This window comes from Spodoptera frugiperda, chromosome 26 (genome assembly GCF_023101765.2).
Source record: "Spodoptera frugiperda isolate SF20-4 chromosome 26, AGI-APGP_CSIRO_Sfru_2.0, whole genome shotgun sequence".
Taxonomy (NCBI): domain Eukaryota; kingdom Metazoa; phylum Arthropoda; class Insecta; order Lepidoptera; family Noctuidae; genus Spodoptera; species Spodoptera frugiperda.
In genome coordinates, this window is record NC_064237.1 from 7,192,033 (window position 1) to 7,219,376 (window position 27,344).

Genomic DNA, 27,344 nt, shown 5'->3' on the forward strand with positions numbered 1-27,344 from the left:
CATTGCTAAGATCATGTAATATGGCTGTTTTGTTGTTTACAACAATTCCAGTGTCGAATAAGAGATTATTTGGGAATTTCCTACAGAAACTGTAGCGAATGTTTCACAACTAAAACAATAATATCAAAGTCAATGACCATTGCCATGATTCATGATTATCTAGAAAATCCTTTTGTCTCGACTAATTCAATTCAGGATACTGAAACTAAAAACTATAGATACACTTCTCGATTGCAGTTTTTCTATGATCTAAATTAATAATTCGATGCAATCACACGATTAATAGTGATGTCAAAAGTTTAAGGCATATACGGTTAACGATGTCAAATGGAGTCGTATGTATTCATTAATTCTTGCACTAATTGGTGCTACAAATAAGATTTTATGGAATACACTGACATAACATGTGTCCTAGATTGTGCTTAGTGATTTCTAGTTTCTATATCTTACATCGAATAGCTACTTTGTAACTAATACCAAAAAGGCTATAATTCAGTAAATTAGAGGAAATATTCATCATAATCACTTAAATATTGTATGAGTACAAGGTAAAACAATGCATTACATTCACTAATTACAAATTATTACTTACCTATGTTAGATGCTAATCATACGTTAGCAGCTAGCATTTTAATTTAGGCTATAAATAAACCTGTCCTTACTTTATTTTAATTACTCGTACATAGGTAAGGTTACACTTTTTATTTTATGAACCATTGACTTTTTGCTTGGAGGCACTTTGAGGAACTAATCGGTGAACGCACTTTAACCTTGGTTCCATATTAGAATTTGAATCCGGCACGTGAATATAATAATACCGACTTGCTCTATATTGCATTACGGTAATTTATATACCATTAATACATACATATGTAGCTCACGACCTATGTAAGCATATAAGGGTCAATTTCCCTCAGCTGCTAATCTTTCTCTAAAATGCAACTTTCAGTATTTTTTGCATGCACAACTTTCATTTCATTTACCTTTTCAATCAATTTCAAAAAAAGGGAATGTGCTGTGTTGAATGTACTTGCTAAATTTGACATTCAAAAAGCAAATTTTTTGTTCGGCCAAGCCCTGTTTCCTGTGAATGTCGTAAGACCAGTGGATGCCATTGTCTCTAAAGGCTGGGCTATATGGGCATCATTCAAAAACGACTAACATTGTAGTAATAGGTGCTCCAATTGGTCGGACATGCACACTTCTTTGACCTCGTTACGCTACAACACTATCCGTGTTCACTGATTTGTTACGTCTGTCAGCAAGGAATATTCCAACTTATTGCAATGTTTAATTAATTCTTAATCTTTCTAAATGTTAACAAGTCTTAACGTAAAACAAGTGCAACCTAGTTTCTAAAATTAATCTGTCTTTCATAACTGCTAACGTTATTTGAAATAGTATCGTAAAATCTATAAAGAGTGGATTATAAATAAACGGACAAAAGGTCTACACATATTTCAGGCCTGTTCTAAGAAGATGTCAACACAACTCTATATTATTTCCTCAAATCCGTTCACCAGCTGACATTTTGAGTGGCTTACTGACATGAAAATTGCACTTAATTTGATTTAATGCTTTATTCTTAACATGATAACTACATAATATACGAGAACAATGGAGAACGCAACAATCAGGGGTGAAGACAGTCACTTTTGTGAAATAACTCTTTCTGTGGCAGGTAATATTATTATTTGAAGGGTAAATAGGTGCGGTTCATGAAACCTTAACCAACATCCTCGAATTGTTGTTGTATCGACGCATTACTCAGGAAATCCTAAATTGGCAAAAAACAATCCTCAAGAATGGACGTTACAATTTGTCGATTTAAAATATATCTTATTTTATAGTCTCATTCAAAATCACTATGTAATATAAATCAAACAAATCGCCTAAGATACAATTTGACAGCCAATTTGATTAATTGCCATGCAAGTATCTGTATAAAAAGGTGGCTATGTCTAATTAGATATAAGAAATGGCTTCAACAAACCGGTCCGCGGTCGCCCCACATTGGCATACATGCTAGATAAACCGTCGGTGTTCAACGCCTATGAATGGCAGACCTGTCTACTTTTGTTATTAGAAACTCGTTATCATTAGCCATTATATAATCGCACTGCTATGGACAGTGCGGACAGTCTTACATTGTACACAGCAAGCATTTATTAATGTGAATTTCTTTCTTCTTCTTTCTTTATCTCGGAACATAGCAAAAATTTATGTGGCTACATTTATCACTTCACTATGATGCCAGGCTCAGGAGAAACCAAATGTTTATTCCACGTTTATTCTCCTTTAGCTGAAATTACCTCATCACCACAACAGTGACAAGTGAAAGAAGTCAATCATTGACATATACAGCTATCATAGATGTCTCTGCTGTATTTTAAAATCCTTAGGTTTTAGTTGCTTTCAATTATTTCTTGATTTTTTTACGGAGCAAGCTACACGTGGCTGGTATACTTTATTTGCCGTGTCTGTCTGTTTATTTACACTCCTCTATGTACACAAACTTATAAACGAATTCATCACTTCATTCAAGTTGTGTAATATTCGCAACAAAAAATACTCAACAGTACTAGTTTCGGATCAGCGAGAGTTGATGGTCTAGTTTCAATGTGTACGAATTTCTAGTAATAATTACATAGGGTTATATAATTACTACATTGATATATAATTCTTTGTTTAATTATCTCATACATTTTTAACAGAGATTTTATGTCGGTTACCTTTATTTATTATTTTTAGGTAGGTATGTCTACCTTTTTATTTCGTTCATTATTTTACGTCCCATTTAATATTTGTATTAAATATACTGCATAGCCAAACGATATTTTCCCACAAGTTGATTTCTTATAGATGAATAGATGGGCTCAATAGAAGATTAGGTTATTACTTTTTTTTTTATAATAAAGCATCAATTTGTTATTGCTAAGTGTATGTAGTTAGTCCATTGCAAAATTTTGCATTAGCTTTTACAGAATACTAATTTTCAACACACTAGATATCGCGTTAGCTATGAATGTTACATTAATTTTATTAAATAAAATGTTATTCCAAAGTATTACTGTATTACTTAAGATTTAATGCATTATTTCAAAAATTTCAAATATAATTATTTAAATAATTTCAATAATTTGCAACGTCCATGCAAAAGGCCACCGAAGACTTCACTATATAAATACATATTATTTGGTTTTAATCATTTAATGCAACTAACACAAAACATGCAACATATTTTTTTTAGACGAATATACATTCGCATCTCAAACTCTCCTATTCTGGATCACTGATCTAACTTTTGACTACGATTGACGATCTTTAAAGTCATTAAAGACACGCCTTTTCACCAAGATGGACTCAATCTAAACTTTGGTCATACAAGCCCTGAGCCCTGAGCCTGGCCATTTTCCTGAATTTCCACAAACAAAATAAAAAAACCTGCATATTTAATCTAATCTTAGACCTATTTAAAATGGTTCAATAGGCCTTCTACACGCTGGAATCAAATGCATTCATAAATTCTCTTGCACTTGTAAGATGAAAGTTAACACGAGCATTATGCATTTAGTGCAAGTCATCTCTACGGAAGCGTCCTTGAACTAAAAGTAAAAGTCGGTCAAGTACTAGGTCATTATCAGGCGTTTGTTTTTGACATGCTCGTCTAACCACGTTCAACTTTAGTCATGCAAATAAAATACACTTGTAATTCATCTCAGACGTGTTGTTAACTGTTGAAGTTAAAGTTATTTTTATTTAACAAGTATTTAATATGTTTAGTGGTTAAAGAAAAGTCGGGCAACGGGTCACAGGTCAGTGCGTTTGTTAAAAAATCGGACTTTGTTTGTGTCGGGGTCAGAATAAAGTTCCGCAGTGTGAGCACGAGAGATTTTTTAAATTCTTAAAATTATAATTATGATTTATTTTTAGAACATGATTGTTTTTAAAAATGTAAGAAGTACGTTACTCATGTTGTAATAAGTAATTGTGGGGTCGTTGTTATTTTTTTTGGAGAACTCCAAAAAGGTGTAGCTCAACCCAATGTCAATGTTGGTGCTGTTACGCCATTGCAGCAACGCAATGTCACATTATTTTTTTGTGACTGCAATTAAATGAAGTAGGAAGTCCTAAACTTGTATAATTTATACTTGATTGAATTTATTACGGAATCAAATACGTATTGGTGAATTTGGAAATAATTGTAGTTCAATTGAACGTGATTACTTCAAACCCACCAGACTGTGGTAGTGTGGTGTAGTTCAAGGTCATCCATTCTTTTGTACAAAATGTCCTTAGACTCATAATGTCAACTATTGTTTCAGATCAACCACAATGAGGAGGCACGTTGTATTCCTGCTGGCGTACGTAGCCACTGCAAGCGCTACACTAGAAGTAGTCAACCAATGGAGCTTCATGCAGTTCGACTTTCCCCCTGATCCAGTGCTCTTGGAGAAGTTCCAACCAGAGAACACAGTTCCCACGGGTCTTGAGATTGGCTGGGACAGGCTCTACTTGGGAATACCTCGATTGAGGGCAGGCGTGCCAGCAACTTTGGCTTGGATACCACGCAGTTTGCCCCCAGGCGTCAGTCCTGTTCTTCAGGTGAGAACAAGAACAACTTTCTTTTATTGCGCCATAGATATATTACGCACACGTGGCTCTGATTGTGACGTTATTAAATAAAGTTATTGTCTATAATACAGTACTGTTCAAATTGGTAGAAATAGTTTAGTAAATTGAATTGATTTCAACCTCGACGGCTACAATTGTATTCATGACATATCACGCCGTTGGCTCTCAGTCGCCTCGAGATTCGAGAGGCCGGTGAGCATGCCAACAATTACTTAAAGACTAAATGCTTACGTAAAACTAAAACATTTATCGAGGGACTGTTACCTATGTACGTAACATGACTTGTGAAATGGACCAGTGTCATCAATCTTGTTTACGTCATGATGCATGATCTAGACAACTTGAGCTTGATAATTGCTAATTGAAAATCGATTGACTCACTATTTGAGTTTATCTAAATTCCGTTAAGATTGTGTCAGATTAATCTCTGCAAAAAGCACTTAATTAAGTATCTGTCAAGTTTATTCGATACTCGTTTGATGTAAGTAATTTCGTTGCTTAAAGTTTAATTAATAGAGCTTAAGTTTAATGCATTATTAAGCACATTTATTTAATCTTTTTCTATACGAGTCTTTTTACACTTCAACAAAAAGGCAAACCAATTCTAAATTACTTAGCAACAGCTTCACCTTCCTATCTATTAGAAAATAGACGAAAGCTAGGGTATAACTTGTGAAGTATTGGCATTGCGATATAATTTTATAACTTCAAGCTATAAACAAAATAACTAGATCATTGTTGTTAAGGTATTTCAACATAAATTTAGTTAAGCATAAGTAATCCGTGTTTGTCTAGTATTAAACTAAGCTAAGCACCTTTACATGATTTAATAGAGCCAGTCGTGCTTTATGACCAATCACCTAGATAGTTACGTTTTGAAGTTATTTTATTGGCGTTGTTATGTTCGCGTATTATGCTTTTGATATTATATGAAGTTTAATTTAGTATTATGTGCACGTGAAACGTTTGTTGCCTTTATTTTGGTAGAAAGTAGAATACACTTAGAAACTTTGCCTTGAGAAAGATCGAGCAATCAAACTTAAACGATGTTAGGAACTAATACAAATTGTATGTCTCAATACAGCTTTATCTTGTAAATGGTATCCAGGATACTCATGTCTATGAAACAGGCTTAAGTTTAAATTATTACGGCATAAATAATCTACACTAATCACTACATTTCAACTATAATTAAGAGCATCAATCTGCTCTGATTCATATTAATTGGCTGCACAAATTATGTTTATCTTTTAATCACGCATAGATACTTACATGTTATTCATTGCTTGAGAACTTGGCATTAAGTTGTCCACACAGAATGCTAAGCTCTCATAACTCAGCACAAATTAGACATTCATTTATAGTCAACACTAATTCCTAATGGAATCTAAAATATCTGTCAAATATGTAACAAAATATTTTACTTTTCTATCCGTCTGTTTGTTTGAAGGCGAGTATATGCATTATACAATCGTCACGCAAAAACTCAAAACTGCTGCTCAGATCTTGATGAGATCCGATACTGATAGGTATAAATGATTGTAGTCTGGAATTCCACATAGAGTACAGTGCACTCAACCGTCCCTTAGGATATTTTTATATATTTAATGTAAAATGGAAATGTATCTCATTGCAAAAGAAACGCTTTAGAGATTCGTTTCTTTTACTTATAGCTGTTACCTCTGGTAACCAGCATTGATTTCTTTTTTTTTACACCATTTCAAATGCGATTAAAGTCATGTGTCTGGCTGGTAAGTAATCTAGTATGAGAAATGAAACTAATCCGATCATATGGTTTGAAATAATTCTAAGGAAACATACCGCAGTATTCGGATTTCGAGTCGAGTTGCGCAATTACTTTGTAGGTAGAGCCTGTGTCGCCTTCGAAAGCTGGGTTTGTGTAAATACATTGAATAGGACCTAAGTACTGGCCTACTTGTTGTACCTTAGTTTACAAGAGGAATTTTAGTTTTAGAAAGTGTTTCAACCAATCATTTGATAGATATTTATTTAATAAAGTTTAAAGTTATTCCTACTAAACTTTTTTCCCAAAGAAAGATTAGGTGTAGAACAGGTACGCGATAAATTTCATTCTCTGTTATCTAACAATTACTTATATATTGTCTCATTGCTTGTAATACTAGTACAAAAACATACGGTAAAAAATTGAGATAAACATTTTTACACGCGTAAAAAATTACCTGCGATGTTAATAGTATTTGTGGTTTATGGATGACTTATTACAGTCAATACCAATAAATAAATAAGTACACTACTCGCAGTTACAAAAAAAACTTCGCACACATAATATTTACATACGTTTTCGTTTGTAAAGAATGAAAGGTGAAAATTACAATTTGACCTTCAAAAGGCAATAAAGCTTTATTTGTCTAGATTGCATTTCGAAACCTAAATTGGTGCTGATCCAAATCTCTGATGATGCAAATGTATGAAGGTTTTCAAGTCTATCAAATATCTATAACTCTATATATGTAGCTATTACTTACTTAGAATATCTATTCTATAATGTTCTTTGTATTTCATATTCTCGATTCCACTTTGTAAAGATACAAGTTAGAGAATAAAATAATACATCAATTGTAGCGTTTTGTTGTGCAAACCACAGATATTATCTAGATCTTAACAAACTAGATTAGAACAATTATGTCTTTAAATGTCAGCTTTATTGTTATTAATATAAAGTCCAGATTATCTTTTAAAAGCTTGAGGTTTTAGTCACGTTTCCATTTTATTTTTTAATACGGATCGTTGGATATGTTAATAAGCTGTTATTATTATGTATTGGTCAAGATTAACTGCTCTATTCAGCATGCAGTTTTAGTGTAAAGAGTGTCGATGAATTGCTTAATTTTTCCTTCGAATACTGTATTCTTTACTTTTAGATTTTGTTCAAATTCGGATTACAACTGTAATATAAGAGGAGCAGGCATTGAAAATAATTTTGACACCAAGGAAGTGTTTAAAAGCTTTAAAAGATTTAGCCATTTTTTTCTTATTTCTTTCTATCCTTATATTTTTTTGTGGTATAAGCCGGTAAACGAGCAGACGTATCACCTGATAGTAAGCAATCACCACCGCCCATGGGCACTTGAAACACCAGAGGCATTACAAGTGCGTTGCTAGCCTTTAGGGGCGTTAGGAATTTAAGGGTTGCCGAGCCAACCCATTCGTACCAAAGCATGGCTCTCCCGCACTTGTACTATGTAGTTTTTCATTCATCTACTTGGCTATGATGCAAGTATATGCACATATTTCCAACGTCAATCAAATTCACATAGAATATACATTATCGACAAATATGTTGCTTCGAGTATTTACGTTGAAAAACCACAAAGTGGTTCGTTATTTACTTTGAAATAAGATAGATAAAACAAGACTGTTTTTCTGATGCTTGAATGTGACGGGAGCTAAAGAGGTAGATATGCAAGGCGTTATATGAACTGCTACCCCATGTAACAAAGGTGTTAGTTCATCTATGTAGGTATCGGGAAGAACTTGACTGCCGCTTGTCGAGTGGTCGCAAGTACAACTGCCGGACAAGGGGTCTCGGGTTCGATTCCCAGGTCGGGCAAAGTATTACCGGGCTTTTTCGAGTTTTCGAAAATTTCTCAGTAGTAGCACGGAGTCTGGAATTGTGCCCAGTATAAGGTAATAGGCTCAACCCCATCCCATTACGGCGTTACCTAATGTGCACCTCTGCCTACCCCTTCGGGGACAAAAGGCATGCCGTTGTGTGTGTGTATCGGGAAGAAAAACTGAACTATTTTTATTTTTTCCTGTACCTCTTGAATTGGCGGTACAAGTCATGTTTAGAAGGTAATCCGTATACATTTCTAAACTAGCGAAGCGTATAAGGCGAACATGTTAAATCGAGTGATTATAATATTGTTCCGCGTCGGAATTAGATAACGTATTGCTGTTAATACTTGTTACAAATACGCGTTATGCGTAAGTAAGGCTTACTTGGAAAGCGTGAAGGGCACACGGTTTGCAGTGTCGGCCTTGACGGACTTTACTGTGGTCTGTCACTTAGATGTACCACACTCATGCTTTGGACAAAATGTAGTGTGTTTTATTGTATTTTGGCACTTTTTATTTTAATATTAAAGTACAAAATAGATCAATGTTTTTCATAAATTACACCAATATTGGCATAAACTATGACCAGGTACAAACTGCAATAATTGCCCTATTTCAATAATTACTTATGGTATTCTAATGGCAAGGAGCTGCGAAAATGACTTTTGCAATTCTTCAAAGCTTAAACAAAAGAATGCTAGTTTTTCCTTTCCGTTAATTGTGTTCATAGTCTATTATTTACTTTTTGCGAAACTTAAATAGCAGGTACATAGTATGTTGAATACCTAAATAAATAAATACTGCTAGTCGGTTAAATTTAATTCTAGAAACGTTATGAATGTTTCCTGTTTTGAATTTAGATTCAAGAGAAAGTCCAGTATTTCTTATTGGTACCTTTGCATAAAAGATGTGCGAGCCTATTGAATTTAAGCACAATCTCAGCTTACCAATGCGGTAACGTGTAAACTTGTAGTTGCGTAATTAGGATACCTGTTATGTTATTATATATTATGGGAACTAATAAAACTGTCCCATTAATTCGCTCCTAAGTAATTTATTTTCATAGAGGATAGGTAAATGCAGAGTTATAGGTAACAACCATTGTTTAAGAAATTGTAAAAACCTATTTAACTTCTTTAGTTTCTAACTACCCCAATGGTACAAAGGCTATGGCTATATATTTACTTAGGTATCTATGTATGTAACATTAGGTACTATTAACTGATAGTATTTGTTGAGAACTTAGTATCATGGCGTGATGAATTGGAGATTGAACTCGCGTTCGTGTACGGCAGACTTGCCACCACTTAAACAGTCAATAGTATTTATATTACACTTAATTTAAAGTTTCAACATGTAATTTTTAAAATTGTATTCTATGCACTCTACATAAGTTATTTATATCAATGCAAATGCACATTGCAATGTCAAGAATATTATTCATCCTTTGTTCGATTTCTGATTTGTATGCATGTCGAAAAATATTAAGTCAATAATTGAAATGTTTCCCCATTCAATTATATGTTTTATTGTCAACATAATATGCTATGAATACCTAATAATTGTGCACGAAAATTAACTTATTGTTTGTTTATTTCTTTATGTTTAGTAAATTTTTTATTTTCACATTCGATTTGACTGAATATTTAAGATGCTTTATGGTTGCTACAGTAAATTGGTAAAAGAATTTAATTTCAATATTGAAATCCATAACAACATAGATACTTATTTAGTAACAGTCCAAATACAGCTACAGCTTTTCAACGAAGTTTTGCAATTAGCTAAACTCTATAAATTATCGTCGCCTGTAAATTCATTCGATGAATATTGCATCCTAAATACATAAACGTCTTTAACGATAGGCACCTTCTAAAGTTATGAATAAAGCTTGAAAATTAATACTTTTCTTGTCTCTACTTGTCACCATCATCAGCCTGTTTTCGTCCACTGCTGGACATAGGCCTCTCCAATGGCACGCCATTGAGCTCGATCTTCAGCTCTACGCATCCAACCACTACCAGCCACCTTGCGGATATCGTCACTCCACCTAGCTGGAGGGCGCCCTACACTACGCTTTCCTAGTGCCTTGCCTACCACTCGTATTGTCATTAATTTATCTCCTAATAATTAATTTATACTTTTTTTTTCCACAGGCGTATCCTGATTGGTCCTGGCACACGGCTGGTCGAGGTGACATCAACTGCACAGGCTTGATCTCCGTGTACCGTGTGCGAGCTGACAGGTGCAACCGACTCTGGGTCTTAGATGCTGGAGTGGTCACTAGCATCGATGACTTCAGACGAGTTTGCCCTCCCAAGATCCTTATCTTCGACATGGCTACTGATCGCTTGGTAAGTATAGATGGTTTAAGGATTTTTATTGAGCTTTAAAATATCGGCTGAATTTGGTGAAGTGAAAAGTAAAGCAGGTTTTTGTTATTACACGAATGAGTACACGTACTAAATCATCGCCAGTTAAGTTGTAATATTGTGAATGATATATGTTCTTAAGTATTTCTAGAGGACATGAGATAGGTACTCTCACTAAAATAACGAATCTACGTATGAGAATTTGATTCATAACACGTAACTGGGAAAACAGATTCTCTATTTGCATAAACAAGACAAATACGTGAGTTGCATTCTGATGCGTAGATTAGTTCCATATCTCATATTCCAATGCAGTACACGTTTTTGAGCCTGTTAGATGATTTCGTCAAAATTAGAAAATGTTGTTTCACATATTACCGAGATAATAGAAAAAACAATTTTATTGAAGGTTTAGAGGCATCTTTAAAGTTTTGCTAAAGTGTACTGTAATTATATACTGCTGTGAAGACGCCCATATGAAGTTAAAGAATCCCAACAAGCAACAGTTGGGCAGACAGCCCACCAGCCTCGATCACCTCGCCTGGTCGTAGGATCTTTTTGTCTCAGGGAACTTTACTCACTGTCCCCTAAACTGCCATAACAATAGGCTCTATTACTAATCGAATCGAATTTAGTAAAATTTAGGAAGAAGCTTTCTTGTAACGCCATTTGCCCAGTGGTAAAAATACGGGAACAACTGGAAAAGCCTGTCAATTTCTAGTCGACTTGTGTGGTCTTGTATCACTATCAGTTACGCAAAGATTGTACCATATTGGTGTCCAGTAACTGTCTTTAATTAGGTATGTAATTGATTTTTTGCAGGCGACTCGTTGCTCGCATATGTATCCATGACCAGTATTTTATTAGAGTTCCGTGTTCTTGAATGGTATTAAGGTGATTTATTAATTAATATTATGCAATGAGACTCAAAGAATGATCGAAGAATGATATAAGGATTAATTTTGAAATCGTACGAGACGCGTCTGTTTTTTTTTGGTTACCGGGTGAAAGGAATAGTAGATAAGTCATAATCTAGTATCCTATTTAATTTCTCAGAAAAAATAGTCCTTTTAAACATTCTCCGTAATTCCAAAGCAAAAAATTGGTTTAAAAAACAGGTCGTGCCCGACCTTGCCTGTGTGAAATATGTACTTATTGTCATTCAATCAATCTTGTAAAGTATTTGTGTCAAACTAGATTGAAAAAAGGTCAATAGTAAGTGCTAAGATACTATAGATAGAAGTTCCATTTACAATGAATCATGCAGACGTCCAGACAATAATAACCTTTCTTACATATAAAACAAAATGCATATTTGCTTAATGTTAATTAAGAATGTGTTCATTGACATTAAATCAAGGAAATTACATTTCGGTGTCCCAGCTACGTCCATCTGTTCCGTGACTGCCGGAACTTGTTTAGATCACGGAATGCCTTAGGTATAGTGCTGAGCTCGGAGACATAAATAGGAAGCATTCAATGGAGAAAATCGATTTTATCTGTTACCAAATGTTAGTCAGAATATAGTAAGGGATTTCTGTCTTTCTAAAATTGAATGAGATTTTACAATAGATGTAATGTAACAGCGTACTTTTCCAATAATTATTGGATGTGAGAAGGAGGGAGAAAGGCAATACAAGAATGATAAACCAGACTCATTTCTTTGTGCTAGTATAATGTTAATGACAAATCAAAATTGTTAACAGAATCCGATGGTCTTTCCTAGGACTTCATACTTGATATGATGAACAACCATAATCCAACAAAGTAAATGGCAATAATCAAGGTCTCTACCTAAAATCTAATAGAAGTGACCTCTGTCACTTCTATTAGATTTTAGTTTTAGTGCATTCAAATTAACAGCATACCAATATGTACCCGGAACAAAACATTATTTTTTTACTTTATAGTTCACATTTATCTATAATTTGCATAGACCTGTTGGCAATTCGTTCCGTGTAGGTCAATTATTTTAAATGTTTCAACAAAACATGCATCGTGCAATAGGAACTAATCAAAGTCGTGCTCAGCTTATCTTGATTAGACGCAAGAAGTTGACTAACATGGTTACTAGGGGACAACCGTTTCGCTTCGACAAGCGAACATTTAATGTTCTGGTGACAAAACTTGAAACCCTTTCGTATCTGCCTGAGAAAAGACTTTTACTAGCTTAAACGTGTACTTAGTATCATTTTGTTGGGGTCCAGTAGGGCTGATGCGTGATCCGGAGCTGCGGACTACATAGCAGGCTTACCGGGGCTCCGGCTCGAAAAGCAGGAGTAGGAACGGGGTGGTTTTTAGCCAGTATGAGTCTGACACTTCCTTTCGCCTCGCCCTGGCGAGAGAAGTCATGGGATAATTTTTTCCCCTTAAAAAAAATATATAAAAATTTTATTCCTTGACGAAAATGGAATCATCAAAAGAAAATCAGGTTGAAGTTGACTAAAAGATTGATCTATTGTTGTCAGTTATGTTACCTATTTACGAGATTTTTTTTGACGAGTATAAATTGTCTAATGTCTTCTAAAGCCACCCTGTTCCTATTACTGTTTTGAGTCAGAGCCACGGCACGGTAACCCTTAACTAACCCTAACCTTAGGGTGTCCTCAACTCGGGGTAAAGAAGAATCCTGAAAACCTAGAGAAACAATTACCTGACGAGGTATTGCATTTCAGACCTGTTTGTCAGTTGTGACCTGTTCCAAACTTTGACTGTTAATCACGCAATAAATAAAAATAGTATTAGGTATATCGCGTTTTTCAATGCAGTTTGACTAATTAGGCAAACAGTTGTTATAAGTTTTTGTGTTCTAATTAGTAAAATGTAATTAAATTCTTACGTAAACAGCGTTTGCTTAATCGTGCGTGGCGACGTTAATTGTAGATCAAGCGTATAATCTGACATATCTTTATACATTTATGATGTGTTAACAATTGATACCTAATAAATTAACTTAGTGTTATATATTTTGAATATATATAGCCGAAATAATGTCTTAGAAACAGTAATTTGTTGTGCATGTATAAATTTATGACGTAATATGGAACTAATTGGATAGAAAAAACCCTAAAAAGAAAGTAATCGTAAAATTTAAGCAGTCGGGATGCAGCCATAAATATAAAGACTTTGTGAGGGCACAAAAAATCAAGATCATGATGGTGTACTTACTTATATTTTAATTTTGATCCTTGTAGGATGAGCTAGTGAATTCGAAAATTAATTACTAGTCATGTTTTTTTTAATTTTAAAATAAATTATCGTTGCAATATGTAGGTAACTCCATTATAACTCAATAATATTTGTTAACACCAAGTTATATATTACATGCGAACGTTCTGCAATTCAATAAGAATATTAATTAATTGTGCTTAAACAAGCATCCAGTTATTTGTTCAGATTTCTTTTGTTCCTTATTAATAACGTCTTGTTTTCACTTGTTGATACCTAGATCATGTTATTAATATAGGTATTGGTGTGGTTATATAACATAGTTACCAAAATTTTATCGAACCATTTATAGTAGACAACATCAACACATCTATATATGATAGATGTGTTGATGTGAACCAACAAGCTTAATCTCTACTGCATAGGACTCAGAACTATCGAAAAAGAAACAAAACGATCTATAACATGGGTATGAAAGTAAAGTATTCTACTCGAATTAGTTTTTATTTTGTGGATTGAATACTTATCAAGTCTTACGAGAAAGTAATTCTTATGACAACGCCTACATCATTTTGTTCTAAGGTTCTTTTTTCCAAATTATTTTATAGCTGAAAGAGAGATTGGGACTTTTAGATTGGTACCTCTTTATGAGGATAAGCCGGTAAACGAGCAGACGGGTTACCTGACGATAAGCAATCGACGCCGCCCATGGACACCGGAAACACCAGAGGTTGCCTGTCTTTTGGGGTTCAGGAATGGCTCTCCCACACTTTTTATGCTTTGTAGTAACCGAAATTTAAAAATGTACCTCTACATACCCCATCTTAGATTAAGAGGTGTGGCATTAAGTTATATAATAATAAATGAGAACGCAACTATGACAATGACAATGGTTCTTACTAGTGCTACTATGCTAGTTCCTATTATAATCGGCCTTTCATCAGATATTTTGTGCGTGAGTGAACTATTTTATCGATATTTCAAGATCAAATCACGATATAAGCATGGTCATTGTTATTGAACTCGATTTAGAAACGTTTGACAAAGCCATTAAGAGATAATTTGATCAATATTGATTTCTATGTCCGTGTAATACAAATGGAATTAAAAGTATCTAAAACTTTTGTCTAGTTTTTGCAGATTTTTTGTTTACTGTAACTTATAAATGAGATATTTAATTGAAATCCAAAAGTGTATGAATTAAAGTTTAGGTCTAAAGCTATTATATACATTGTTTTGTAGAAAATAATGAATGCATTGTGATTTTTTTCTTATATGCAATTATAGACTTTAATGTAGACTGCTTAATGTCAACTGTATACTTTTTTGGATAATGGTTTAAATACCTTCGTTGACAGAACCGTACACAATGGCAGTTTCAAGGAAAGCTCTATACAAACTTTCAAGGATGGTCTCAATCTAGTAATCTCGTAAGATTAATATAATAATATTACTTAAGACAACTTGAATAAAGTACTCACGAACTAAAAAGAGGTTAATCTACTTAAAAGTAACCTTCTTGCTGACTTTTGTTTGCGTAGCTGAGTTATGCATAAGCTTAGTTAGTCACGAAAATGATAAGCCTTAGATATTTATCAATGAATATAAATAAGGCCTAAACAATTAAAAGGGAAAGGAGATTTGATAATGTATTTATTATTTGTCGTGCTGTCATAACTAAGTAATAAATACTTAACCGACTTGGTACCGGTAAGCGGGACTAAGGTACTTTACAGTTTATTATGCAGGAACCGGAATCCCACTAAAGTTATGTTAGAAAGGGACCCTACGTACTTACTGCATACTTATCTAATTCTACTGTCTAGGTTTCTCTGTTACCTAAAGCGAGAAGCTATGTTATGTTAAAGATGTTAATAAGATAATTTGATTTCAATTCAATTATGAGTTCTGAGTAGAACTGAGAAGACTCTGTGTAGTTGGCTCGTCGCGTTGGCTCAATTTTATTTTATAGATTATCAAATTGTATATTGCTGTAATCGTTAGTTATATTAAATTATGTCATTGTTGCTACCTAACTTTGATATCTTTGTAATGATGACATTATTTTTGTCTGTATAAACTGAAATTCCGATTTGACATAATTAACACCGCTTTACACCATTTAACAATGTAGAACCCAATTCTTAAATAGTGTTCATTGCGATTAAGCTCTTCAAACTCAATAAACTATTCTGTATCAAAATTACAAGTAAAATTTTGATAGTATGAATTCTAAATGGCTGGTTACTAGCCTTATTGTTCAAAGATGTGTGAGCAGTTTCCTTTAAGGGCAAACAGTTTGAAAGTAGACCGCGATGCAACATAATATTGCATCCGACAAAAGTTCAAGGTATCAATTGCATCGCAGTGTGAATCTATGCGTTCAGTTTTAATTACGGTGTGCATGAAAATAATAAGCCACTGTCTCATTATTCACTCATGCACAAAACTTATTCAAGGTAGTTTAGTGAAATCTAATGCAAATATTCACGTATACGAAAATACCTGTGTGTAAGTATACGAGTGATATTTTAGACAATGGAACAAAAGGTATCATGGTATTACGAACCACAAAGCTGCTTATATATGTTACATATCCTGATATCTAATACGTATTGTCTATAAAATCCTTGAACAGAAATTACATTCATGTTTTAAATAGTGATTGATCTAGTTCATTAATGACTAACAGACACTGCATTGCTTTTATTTTACTGCATGATTAATTATATTTTTTCTAGCAAGCAAATGATTCGGTGTCAGTATCGGCTAGCGAGGTCGTGTATTATTTGAAAGGGTGTGCCCTGTCCAATTGTCCGTGGTGCAATTGTACGTTTCGACGCCAATACGCACAATTTGTGGGTGGCCAGTAACCATGCACTGTGTAATTCTAAACTAGTGAATGGAGTTTAACCTCGCGGACGGCCACACTGACTATTAAATTCGCGCGTTTGTTCTTCACGTAATCTGCTTGCACGCCACTTGGCTCATTCCTGACGGGAAGTGTCTACTGCATTTCTTTACGGCCTTTTAATTACCATTACCTATTGCATATATGAATGGGATCTGTTATTAGTGGTACGGTTAGAAAAAAAACATGTACTCGTGCTAAAATGTGCCTCGTTATTTAGGAATTCTTGGCCGAATTTTAAGTTCTAGTCCTACTGCGATGGGTATCTAAAGGCACTCAAAAACTCCGTCTCGTGCTTCTCTGAATACAAAGATGTAAGTATTTCTAAATAATTTTACTCTATATTCCAGGTACGAAGCGTATACTTCCCCCGTGAGCTGCTCCGCCCCAGCTCGCTGCTCACCAACTTGGTGCTGGATGACACTCGCTCCTCCAACACCAGACTGGCATCTTCCTGCGACCATCTCTTCGCTTACATCAGTGACACGGTTGCTCCAGGTTAGTTTACATCGAAGCTGTTATTAACTATACATTAGGTGTGTTCTGAACCCTTAGTACGAGTTTACTTTACGTTTAAAGTAATCGAAACGAGAACGTTCGGGGCTCTGATTGGCCGGATCGAATACACCAACCAATTAGAACGCCTAACGTAAAATAAACTCGTACTAAGCCCTCTGACGATGAAGGTATGTTGTGTTCTTGCTAGTAATTGAATACTTTAACAACTTTTAGCGAAGGTATATTGTTTTGTTACCAATAATTGAAGTCTTCAAAAACTTTGAGTAGTTTAACTTGCACTTCTGTGTATCTCAGTCCAAATGGAATTTGATCCTATTCAGGTTGTAGAACAGAATGAAACGTGACCTTCATAGATTACTTTTATTTGTAAAGTAGTAAACTTACACAAAACTCTCTTTTATATCTATAATATTACGTCAGATTTCAGATAGTTGTGATATCTATTTCTTCAATGAAAAGATCTTTTTTATTTCATGTTTTACATTTATTTCGCTAATAATAGTTTGTGTAAGCCGCCATAATTGTGTGATAATTTTTTTGCGCGTTCAAACATTCCTAGTAAATGTTCACACGCGTTTCTCTGCGAAAATATAATAAGTGCATAGTACGTGAGTATAATAACTGGGTAACATTAAATTTTAATGTCACATTGTAATGTTTTTGGGTTTATTAAAGTAATGAATGTTTATCCAGGTGGATATATAAAGTAAGTATTCTTAACAAACTGCACCGTTGGTGCGGTGTCTGGGCAACCTGTTGCCAGGCAACGTGTAGCGGGTTCGATTCCCGCACGGAGCAACTTTTTGTGTGACACGCTTCTTGTTGTTTCGGGTCTGGGTGTCATATGTATGTGTGAACTTGTATGTTTGTAAACGCACCTACAAAAATCTTAGTGTGGGGCAAAAATAAAAAAAAAACTGGTCGATGTTTATAGGTTTATTTACCAATTAAACAATATAAGGTACATACCTAATAGATACTACTATACAGAGTACATAGTTAACTTACATTTTCTGTAACATCCTAATGATTTACTAAGACAATACACAAATAGTTATTTAATTCTTTAAATACCTTTGTTCTTAATAGTTTAATAGCATTGATTGCGAATTTTATACACATTTATTGTATAACGGACAGATATCATTATACACAATTAAAATATAATTAGCACGTGCATTAACAATTAGAGTACTCACAATGATATCCAAGCGGACGTGATCAGTCTTGATAAATTAATGGCAACTTGAAATACTTAAATAGCGGATTTATAGTCAACAGTAATCATCGGATAATTAGCGACTGGTCGTAAGTGGCACATTGAATAATTGCAGGCTAAATACATGAGTTTCGGTGTTTAGTGGCCATCGAACCGTGATACGTCGAAAATTTTGCTTTCTCTGAAATCGTGACGTAACTATACATACATATACACTGACATACCCAAAAAATCACAAGTTAGAGCCTGTTCGCACGCCAAAAAAAAGTCTGTGCGGTTTTTTCGCGATTCTCTAATGTACACTGACTGACTTATATTATGGAAGTATCACCACAGGCGATAAAAAATCAAGCGGTAAAAAAATTGTGATTGAATGCGCGCAATGTCAAAAGAAATTTGCACGAATTTTATTCCGCTGTGCGCACTGGACGCACTTGCCTACTAATTAAAAAGGCCGACTGTGTCATTTCAACAAATGGTATCATTGCATAATTGTAACTGTTTACAAAATTTGTGAACTGTAAAATTACCGAGGCAAGCAGTTTAAAGCGTCTATTTGCATTTTATTATGCATTGTTTTAATGTACTTACAGTTAAAAGATAAATCATCTTGATTAATTATTACGGAAATCTTTTTCTTCTTGCAGAAAACGTTGTAATATCGTTTAAGAACAAGTACATGACAATGGGAGCATAAATATTTGTGAAAAAACCCATATAATTATTATTTACAATCTACTTTGGTATCAATATAACTTACATAATATGTCTTCATCTGTTTTTGTTGCTTTTATTAAAGTTTCAACCACGTTTCAACAATTCCTATAAGCTTTCATAAAGAGATCGAATCAATAAATGTAAGCAAAGAGAAATAGTACTTATACAATATACATATATGCCATAAAATGCAATAATCGTGGCATTTTTGCATTTGAATGTCTCTATGCATCCAAGCAGAAGACCAGTAGAATACTATTTTTACTTTATATATTGTAAAAGCATACCTATAAGCATTAATTTTAATATAAGGAAAACATATCCAAATTCAAGGATTTATTATGACATTCAATATTTCGTATGCGTCGTATGCAATCTTGACAACCGGTTTAATGTAAATCGTCCAATTCCACTCAATCATGGTCTTGCAACATGAACAATGACCCTAAGAGTGACCTTTGGGTTCTTTAGGTTAATGAACTTTAAATTATCCACTCAATATAATTTTGAGTCAAGATAACAGTGACTTAACAAACATACTTTTAAACAAAACAAATTATATTTTTGGATTCATACCTACAATCAACCCAAAGGATCAACATCCATTAAATTTTGAGTGATTTAATTATTGTGATTTCCAAGTCGTTTGCAAAGTAAGTGAATTACTTATAGCAAACTCTTTCTTTGAAGAAATATAGTAGCCTCTGTTCAACAGTGGATGTCATCGGGCTAATAATTATATAGGTAAATATTATGTAGTATGGTAAAGTCAGTGTATATTTAGTCAGTAAGAGTCTGAAATTCCCTCTCGTCTCACCCACGGCGGTTCCCCCCTTAAAAAAGTGTATACGTCATAGTTTCGGATATCAAAAGTTTTCATCTTTCAATCATTATTTCATGTCGATTATACATATTTGTATTCAGTGGAATTCAATTTCACGGCACAGTGCACAACGCTGTTTTTTGTACTACCTACACCAGAATATGCAGAAAAATGACAAAATGTAGGAATATATTATTTTGTAGGCTGTATAAACTGATTTTGAACATCGGAAATTAGGTGATTACGACAAATATTTACCAGAAATTAACAGATGATAGCCAGATTGACGGACGACGAAGTGATAAGAGAGATTCATTAAAATCCTTTATCAAATAAAATTGAGGATCGCAGTTTGGTTACCTTAAGGATTTTTTTTGCCTTCCTTAGAAGAGTCTTCTCTTTCTTTAGCAAATACATACCCATATATCTTAACTGAAGTAGCTGAAAAGCACTTGACAAATGGGTACCTATAACAAAGCTAGACCTAAGTGTCGTGAGAACTGTTACTATCTTACTGCTAAGTACTAGATTGTAGATATAGCTAATACCTTTAACCTCCTAAGCAAGTTTCCCACAATTGATATGTATTTATCGTCTTCTCATACGATAAACTCACATACTGGATACTCAATCTTCATTAGTGTTCTCTATGGGAACAATATAAGTGATGCAATTTGCTCGGGATGGACAAAGCAATATTGTTAACAGCTGAAGATATTGTGATTACAAATTGTGTTTGGAAATTGTTGAATGAAACTGTTTATCATCCGCCTATGTATCTCTTCTTTTGAGAACGTGTTGGGTCTAACTTAAGGTGACGAAAATATAATTTAGGTAACTAAAATATTCGACTGCATGGTTAGCGCGGTGGCTGGGCAACTGGTTGCCGTATAACGCGTAGCGGGATCGATTCCCGCACTCTTTGTGTGATCCACAAATTGTTGTTTCAGGACTGGGTGTCATGTGTATGTGAAATTGTATGTTTGTAAACGCAACCACGACATAGGAGGAAAGACTAGCATAGGGCAACGATTAATTATATGTTACTTGTGTGAACGAATGAACACTTTTGATTTATTTTAGTGCTTATGTCATAAAAAGTTGTTTGAATTTTATTTTTGTGGTTTCCAGGTATCATCGTGTACGATGGTCGCCGTGACAACGCGTGGAGAGTCACGCACGCCTCCATGTACCCCGACCCTGACCTTGGAGAGTACGACATTGGCGGAGAAAGGTTCACACTCATGGACGGTATCGTCGGTCTCGCTCACTCCCCCGCCCAAGGCCTGCTCTACTACCAACCTTTGGCTACTGACAGGTACTTATTTTACCTTCATTATCATTCTAAGGTACACGGAATGGTGTCTTCATGGCTGTATCTACTGTAGATTCTGGCTTACAGGACCCGTAGCGGAAAAAACTTACAAAAAAGTACACAAAACATCATCGGCAAACATCATATTATGTTAAATAATTAATAATTTCACTTGTAGTAAGAACTATGCATAAATTTACAGTAATCTGTAGCCAATAAATAAAGCTTTATTTTAAGTTAAAACCAGATATACAGATACTATAGATTTTGCCACAAAAGACCTACAAGTTAATTTGAGTTGTTTTTCGGCTCTCCTGAGAAGTTGTCATTTTGCCCTTACGCTACTCTAGTTCTTAACCCACGATCTACTGTAGATCTTGGCTTACAGGACCCGTAGCGGAAAAAACTTACAAAAAAGTACACAAAACATCATCGGCAAACATCATATTATGTACTTAATTTTACTTGCAGTAAGAACTATGTTATAAGAAGCAAGCCAGAAATTCTTCAACTTTTGATAATACAGTTACTCAGATCGGGTATCAAAAAACTTCACTCAATCTGTTTCTTATACATTTTCTGTACAATTTCAGATTGTTCAGCGTGTCGACTGCGGTATTAGCATCTGGTCCACCGGCGGAAGGCACAGAGTTGCCCGTGAACCTAGTAGGACGCAAGTCCTCTCAGGGTCTCGGAGTGGCGGTAGACCCAAGAGACGACACCATCATCTTCAGTCCCATGACTGAAACTGCTATTGCTGCCTGGAATCCTATCACAAACTCACACAAGTAAGATATTGTGCTTATAGTAAAATGGATTTAACAAGTTATCGAGATTGTATTGTTAGTGTACGAAGGACTTGAGGTAAATTAATTTAAAGTTGGGAAAAGAAAATATTGTAGTAGTAAGTAGTCCACTGGTTATCATACGATCCCTATGAGGTTTTAGCACGCTTTAATTAGGTCTGTGGCAAACCTGTAACATAGACTTTTAATTGTTATCATTATGAAATTTGGCTAACTAAAGGCGGAGCATGTACAGTCCGACTGTACAGTTAAAACCCCGCAGTTGATACAGAAGGTGTATAGCCTGCATAAGTATCACTTAAATTAATGAGTCATCAATAAAAAAACAATTGAATGGGGGTTATGTTTAGTTTTCCTTTACATAATGAAACAGTTTTTATTAAAACGTGGGAATTTCCAATAGATTGCGGTTGTAGTATTAACTTGCAATAAATGTATATAGGTATTTAATATAGGTAGGGTTATAATGTATCATGAAAGGTCGTTGAAACTCTTGCAATAAGGATGTAACGGAAATTGGTTATTAAATGAGAAATGTGAGGTAATAATCAGGAAACCGGAAAATATGACAAAAGTAATTGATGAGCGAATAGATGAGGTAGTAGCCGGATAACCTTAAACACCTTATATTATTTGAAATAGGAATAATTAAACACTAAGGAGGAGGCTTGCGTGATTCTAAAAAGGATATTCAAAAATTTTGGTTAAATAATTATAATTGTGATCTAAGAGTCTTCTTTAAAAGAACTGTGAGAATACAAACTCCTTCTGCAGGTGCCTATTCCGTATTAGAGGTCAAGGATGAGGTGATGACACATGTACGTATGATGATTGATGGCATACCTATGTGTAGTGCCCCTATCGATGAAGTGCGTGATCTTATATCGGGTATTTACTATTTACTTGGCGTATACCTCCTTTGCAGTTTTTTCCATATCTATAGATACGTATGATTCACTGACCTATAATGCTATTAGAGTTATAGCTGCAGATTCAGTCACACTTTTCAAGGTTTTTTTTACTCAGCCCAATTCAAGGAAAATTATTTACTTTATGTTTAAGGATCTAGATCACTCAAATATATAATGTGATAATCATTTAGACAAGTAAGATCACATTTTTTTTTCGTATGTCGTATTTATGTGTGTTTTTCCATCAGGGTGCTAGCCCAAGACCCGGAGAAGCTGCAGTTCTGCGCTGAAGTGAGATGGGCCGAACGCGACAACGGCGCCATCTGGGCACTTTCTACACGTTTCCACAAGTTCTTCCGGCGCTCCGCTTCTAAACATGAGGTACGATATCACGATTTTGCAAACTAATGAAATAAGTAAATGAAATATTGACTGTGACTTGCTTTATATATCGCTTTATATACTAAACAATGAATTTACAACTCTTTAGCCAGTTATTATTCACAAAGCGCTTCATCTGAAACTCAGCCCCAACTTTATTTTGTATGTCCTCTCAAAACATTTTATGATTAAACATTTAATTATTTTTGTTTCCAGACCAACATTCGTATCTTACGCGTGGTAGACAGTGGATTCGTTTCCTTGCAGCCGCATGTACTCCGTCGTGCTGTGCAGTTCAACGCTACCTCCATCGCTCCCCACTAAGCTATAACCCCCTGCACAAACTATGCACAATATACCAAGCACGGACTAGCACCGTGCAAGCTAACGTCCAATGACGTTCACTGCCAAAGTCAATACAGATTCCGTGTCCAATCAATATTACCTATTTAAATACTTATAAATTTTGCTGTTTGTGATGACACTTAAATATGGAAAAAATAACGGTTTTTTATACTTTTGTACTATTTAATGCCCATTGTGGTTCAGTTACCACAATAGCAACTAAAATATTTTAGTGCCATCACACACCAAGCCATCATGTACCTACAATGTGAGCAACAGAGGACTGGACCAATTGAATCAACAACCTCCATTATCAAAATAAATATTCTGAACTACTTTTTGTTACCACCTTGTTATAATTGCATTTGATGCAACACATTTAACAAAGAATTCGAAAAAGGTGTACTGGAAAGGAAAAAAGAAATCAGTGCATAAAAGTTATTCATTTATATTTTTTTTGTTTTTAGCAGACAGATCTCAGTGGCTTACAAAATAAAAAGTTGATGTTGTAAGTTTACAAAACCGTACGTATAACATACGTATGGAGAGGTCATTGACCAATTAGTTTGGAGAATTACAACGTTCGTAATATCAAAGACATTTTTTAAATTAAAGTATTAGTGTTACTTCTTCTTATAAGAGCAGTGAAAAAGGTAATAATTTGGCCGAAATAGTAATGTAACTAGTGCATATTCTTTATGATTCTTATTGATTTAATCTTTTGTACATAACTTTCATTACCATGAGCAAATTAACTGCGTTGTACTAACGTTAGCCTACATTACAAGAATACGGACATGCTATTACTAGCACGAACTCAACAAAGTAACGTAACATATTTTTTTCATGTGTGTATATGAATTACGAATATACGAAACAATTAAAAAACCATTAATTAAATTGTACTCATAATTCTATTTAGGGTCTGTTTCACGATGTTTGTATAGCCGCTATGTACCAGATATATTTGAATTAAGAACGCAATTTGTATGAACGATTTGGTACGGTACTTATATAGAGTTGGTGAAACAGGCGCCTAATCTGTTAAACACACTTATGGGTGGTCGAGCTCGTTAACTGATGGGCACATCCGAAGTACTTAGTACATAGTCGTAAAGTTAAATAAATCGTTTTGTTTTGTGCTAGAACTAGATACATCTTGAGTTTCGACGCCATAGTACTTTTATACCATTTTAAAATTGTTGCGTCATCAATGAGTATACAATGTTGTGTTCACAAATACTCATTCCATTCATATAAATGTGAGAAGAGGCTAGATTAATACTTTTCATTTGTACGAGTAACTTATTTACATTTTTACACACAGCGGGTAATTTGAAGATAAGTGTGAATGCGCTAAGTGAGTTTCTATACAGAAATGTGCTTCGAATGAATTGTTACTATATATCTATTGTACTATGGCTTATTTTTCGATGTCCAGTAAATTAAAACTATCTATAAGTTACTCATCAAGTAACTAAAGATTTTTTACTCGGATGTAGCAAAATGAGTCCTGCTTTTTTATATTCAATGTGTTTTGCTTTTTTGTGTCTTCTAATCTTAGATGTAGTGAACACGGATTTATTTTATAGACAAATGAACAAAAATGATTTAGAATAAGGACACTAGTTGATCTATAATCTCATATTTTATTTAAAAAATATCCTTGTCTATTGCTCACAGTAATAAAACAGATCGATCGAAGTTATTTTTATGTTAAGATAATTTAAATCAATAGATAATAAATTATATTGTTTCACTTTTCCACTTTAAATAAGTCACATTACAACTTCAAGATTTAAAAAATGTAATTTTGTATAAAGTATCTCATAATATAATAATCAGCAAGGCTTTCTCTTGTGCCATACTATTATGGTATTCCAAGATATCTGATATCATTTTGTATATAAAATATTTTATATTAAGTTAAAATACTGCACGACAATATAATCCTAATTCATATACAATTAGAATAAAAAATCGTTCAAACCTAAATGAAATAGTGTGATAAATAGGTACATTATAATATGTTTTGCAGTTCTGACGTTTTATAATCAATGTTATGTTATTTAGTGTAGGAGCCAATGCCTTAATAACTGTAGAAATTTCTTCTAGCTCACATCTGCTTAAGTTATCTTCAATTGATTTCAAAATTTCTGAGCGGGTATCTTCCACATTTGAATTTCCTAATAACAGATGGGTTAGTAACAAAAACATAATTACGATAATATATAGACAACAAAACAAAGAAAATAAACATCCTAATTGTAACCTTAGTTTTTATTAGTTTTTTTCCTATAATTACATAGTGAAGCCTTGTAGTAAACACACTTATAGTACTGAATGATAACTTTTTTAATGAATTTTCTTATCGAACTAGACCAAGGCATTATTTTGAGGCTTCTCAGAACATATGACGCGTTATTGTTCTGTCTCACGGTATTTTCCGTACTATGTGGACCTTTTCTAATATTTGATCTTTACGTCAAGAATAATCCTAGAATTTTTGTGTTTAACTGACATCGTTAGGAGTATTTATTTATCTGAGTCAACTCTCATATTTTTGGAAGACCGTGAATTCGATGAATGAAGGCACCAAACGAATTGTTCAAAGAAAATGTCGCGTTTATTATTTGTACGTAAATTTGTGTACCTATTATACTGTATAACACTTTAATATATGTTTTTGTTAAACGAATGGAGGATTCTAAGAATTCTAAGATTAGAAATTTTGATTATAATAAGTAACTTAATTCCCATTCATTACATTTAAATATTATTAATCTATAGCTTGTTTTAAATCCTTCAATACTTGTTGTTTACACATTGAACCTGCAAAAATCATGTTTAAGTTTGCTAGATTTAGTGTCACTAGAAAATACACAAAATATTTACAATAATTTAGGATGTTACAAAAAGTTTGTTCGATTTTACCGCTTTGTAACTAATTTACCGACTAGTAACTAGTACCCAGTGTAATATTTCTACACAGCCGTAAAATTACACGATGTTAGGATAAATCGACACATTTGTAAATTTATTAATTTCTATGTATAGGTATGCTTATTTATAATTGTAATTAGTCTACCGATACGTCTATTTGTACCTATGCTATTTTTATACTTTTAAAATAAAAATAAAATATTTAAAGTAAATTGCGTTTAATTTACCCCGCCTTTTATATTTTTTTGTCACTTAATTTAATTTATAAGGACAACATTCATTACATCTTTTACATGACGCTATGCCGCTGGCGCTGTCGAAATCAAATCAGTTGCATATTAGGTGATTACTGCAACCAATCACATAGTTACACGAAGTACAAATCAAGATAATAGTTTTAAACGGATCTTCGAAAAATATCAGTTCGAATTGGAACCAACAAAAAATGGACAATCATGAATATTAAATACATTCGAAAAAAATTTATGTAAAAAAGTTGTTATGTTGCATAGCTATTGTTATTGTACCTAGCTATTTACTAATGAATGGTTTCTAGGTGGTAACTATTACCATGTTTTTACCTTTGTATAAATGGTAATGGTGATAGTCCAGACTAATCGCCTATTAGTCTTAATCTATTTAGCTAAATAATGATTTTTACAATATATGACAATTATGTAGT

At 33.9% G+C, this 27,344-nt stretch overlaps 1 protein-coding gene across 3 annotated transcripts in view; it reads left to right on the forward strand.

The window, feature by feature from the left end:
• Positions 1 to 26,874, forward strand: part of LOC118264029 (protein yellow) — a 40,000-nt gene extending 13,126 nt beyond the window's left edge. For all 3 annotated transcript variants that reach the window (XM_035576344.2, XM_035576346.2, XM_035576345.2), the window contains exons 2-8: positions 4,326 to 4,605; positions 10,389 to 10,586; positions 17,034 to 17,181; positions 21,093 to 21,279; positions 21,870 to 22,064; positions 23,242 to 23,374; positions 23,591 to 26,874. In XM_035576344.2, coding sequence (XP_035432237.1) covers positions 4,336 to 4,605; positions 10,389 to 10,586; positions 17,034 to 17,181; positions 21,093 to 21,279; positions 21,870 to 22,064; positions 23,242 to 23,374; positions 23,591 to 23,698 — 1,239 coding nt within the window. In that variant the 5' untranslated portion in view covers positions 4,326 to 4,335 and the 3' untranslated portion in view covers positions 23,699 to 26,874. The remainder of the gene's footprint in view (positions 1 to 4,325; positions 4,606 to 10,388; positions 10,587 to 17,033; positions 17,182 to 21,092; positions 21,280 to 21,869; positions 22,065 to 23,241; positions 23,375 to 23,590) is intronic.
• Positions 26,875 to 27,344: the final 470 nt, after the last annotated feature.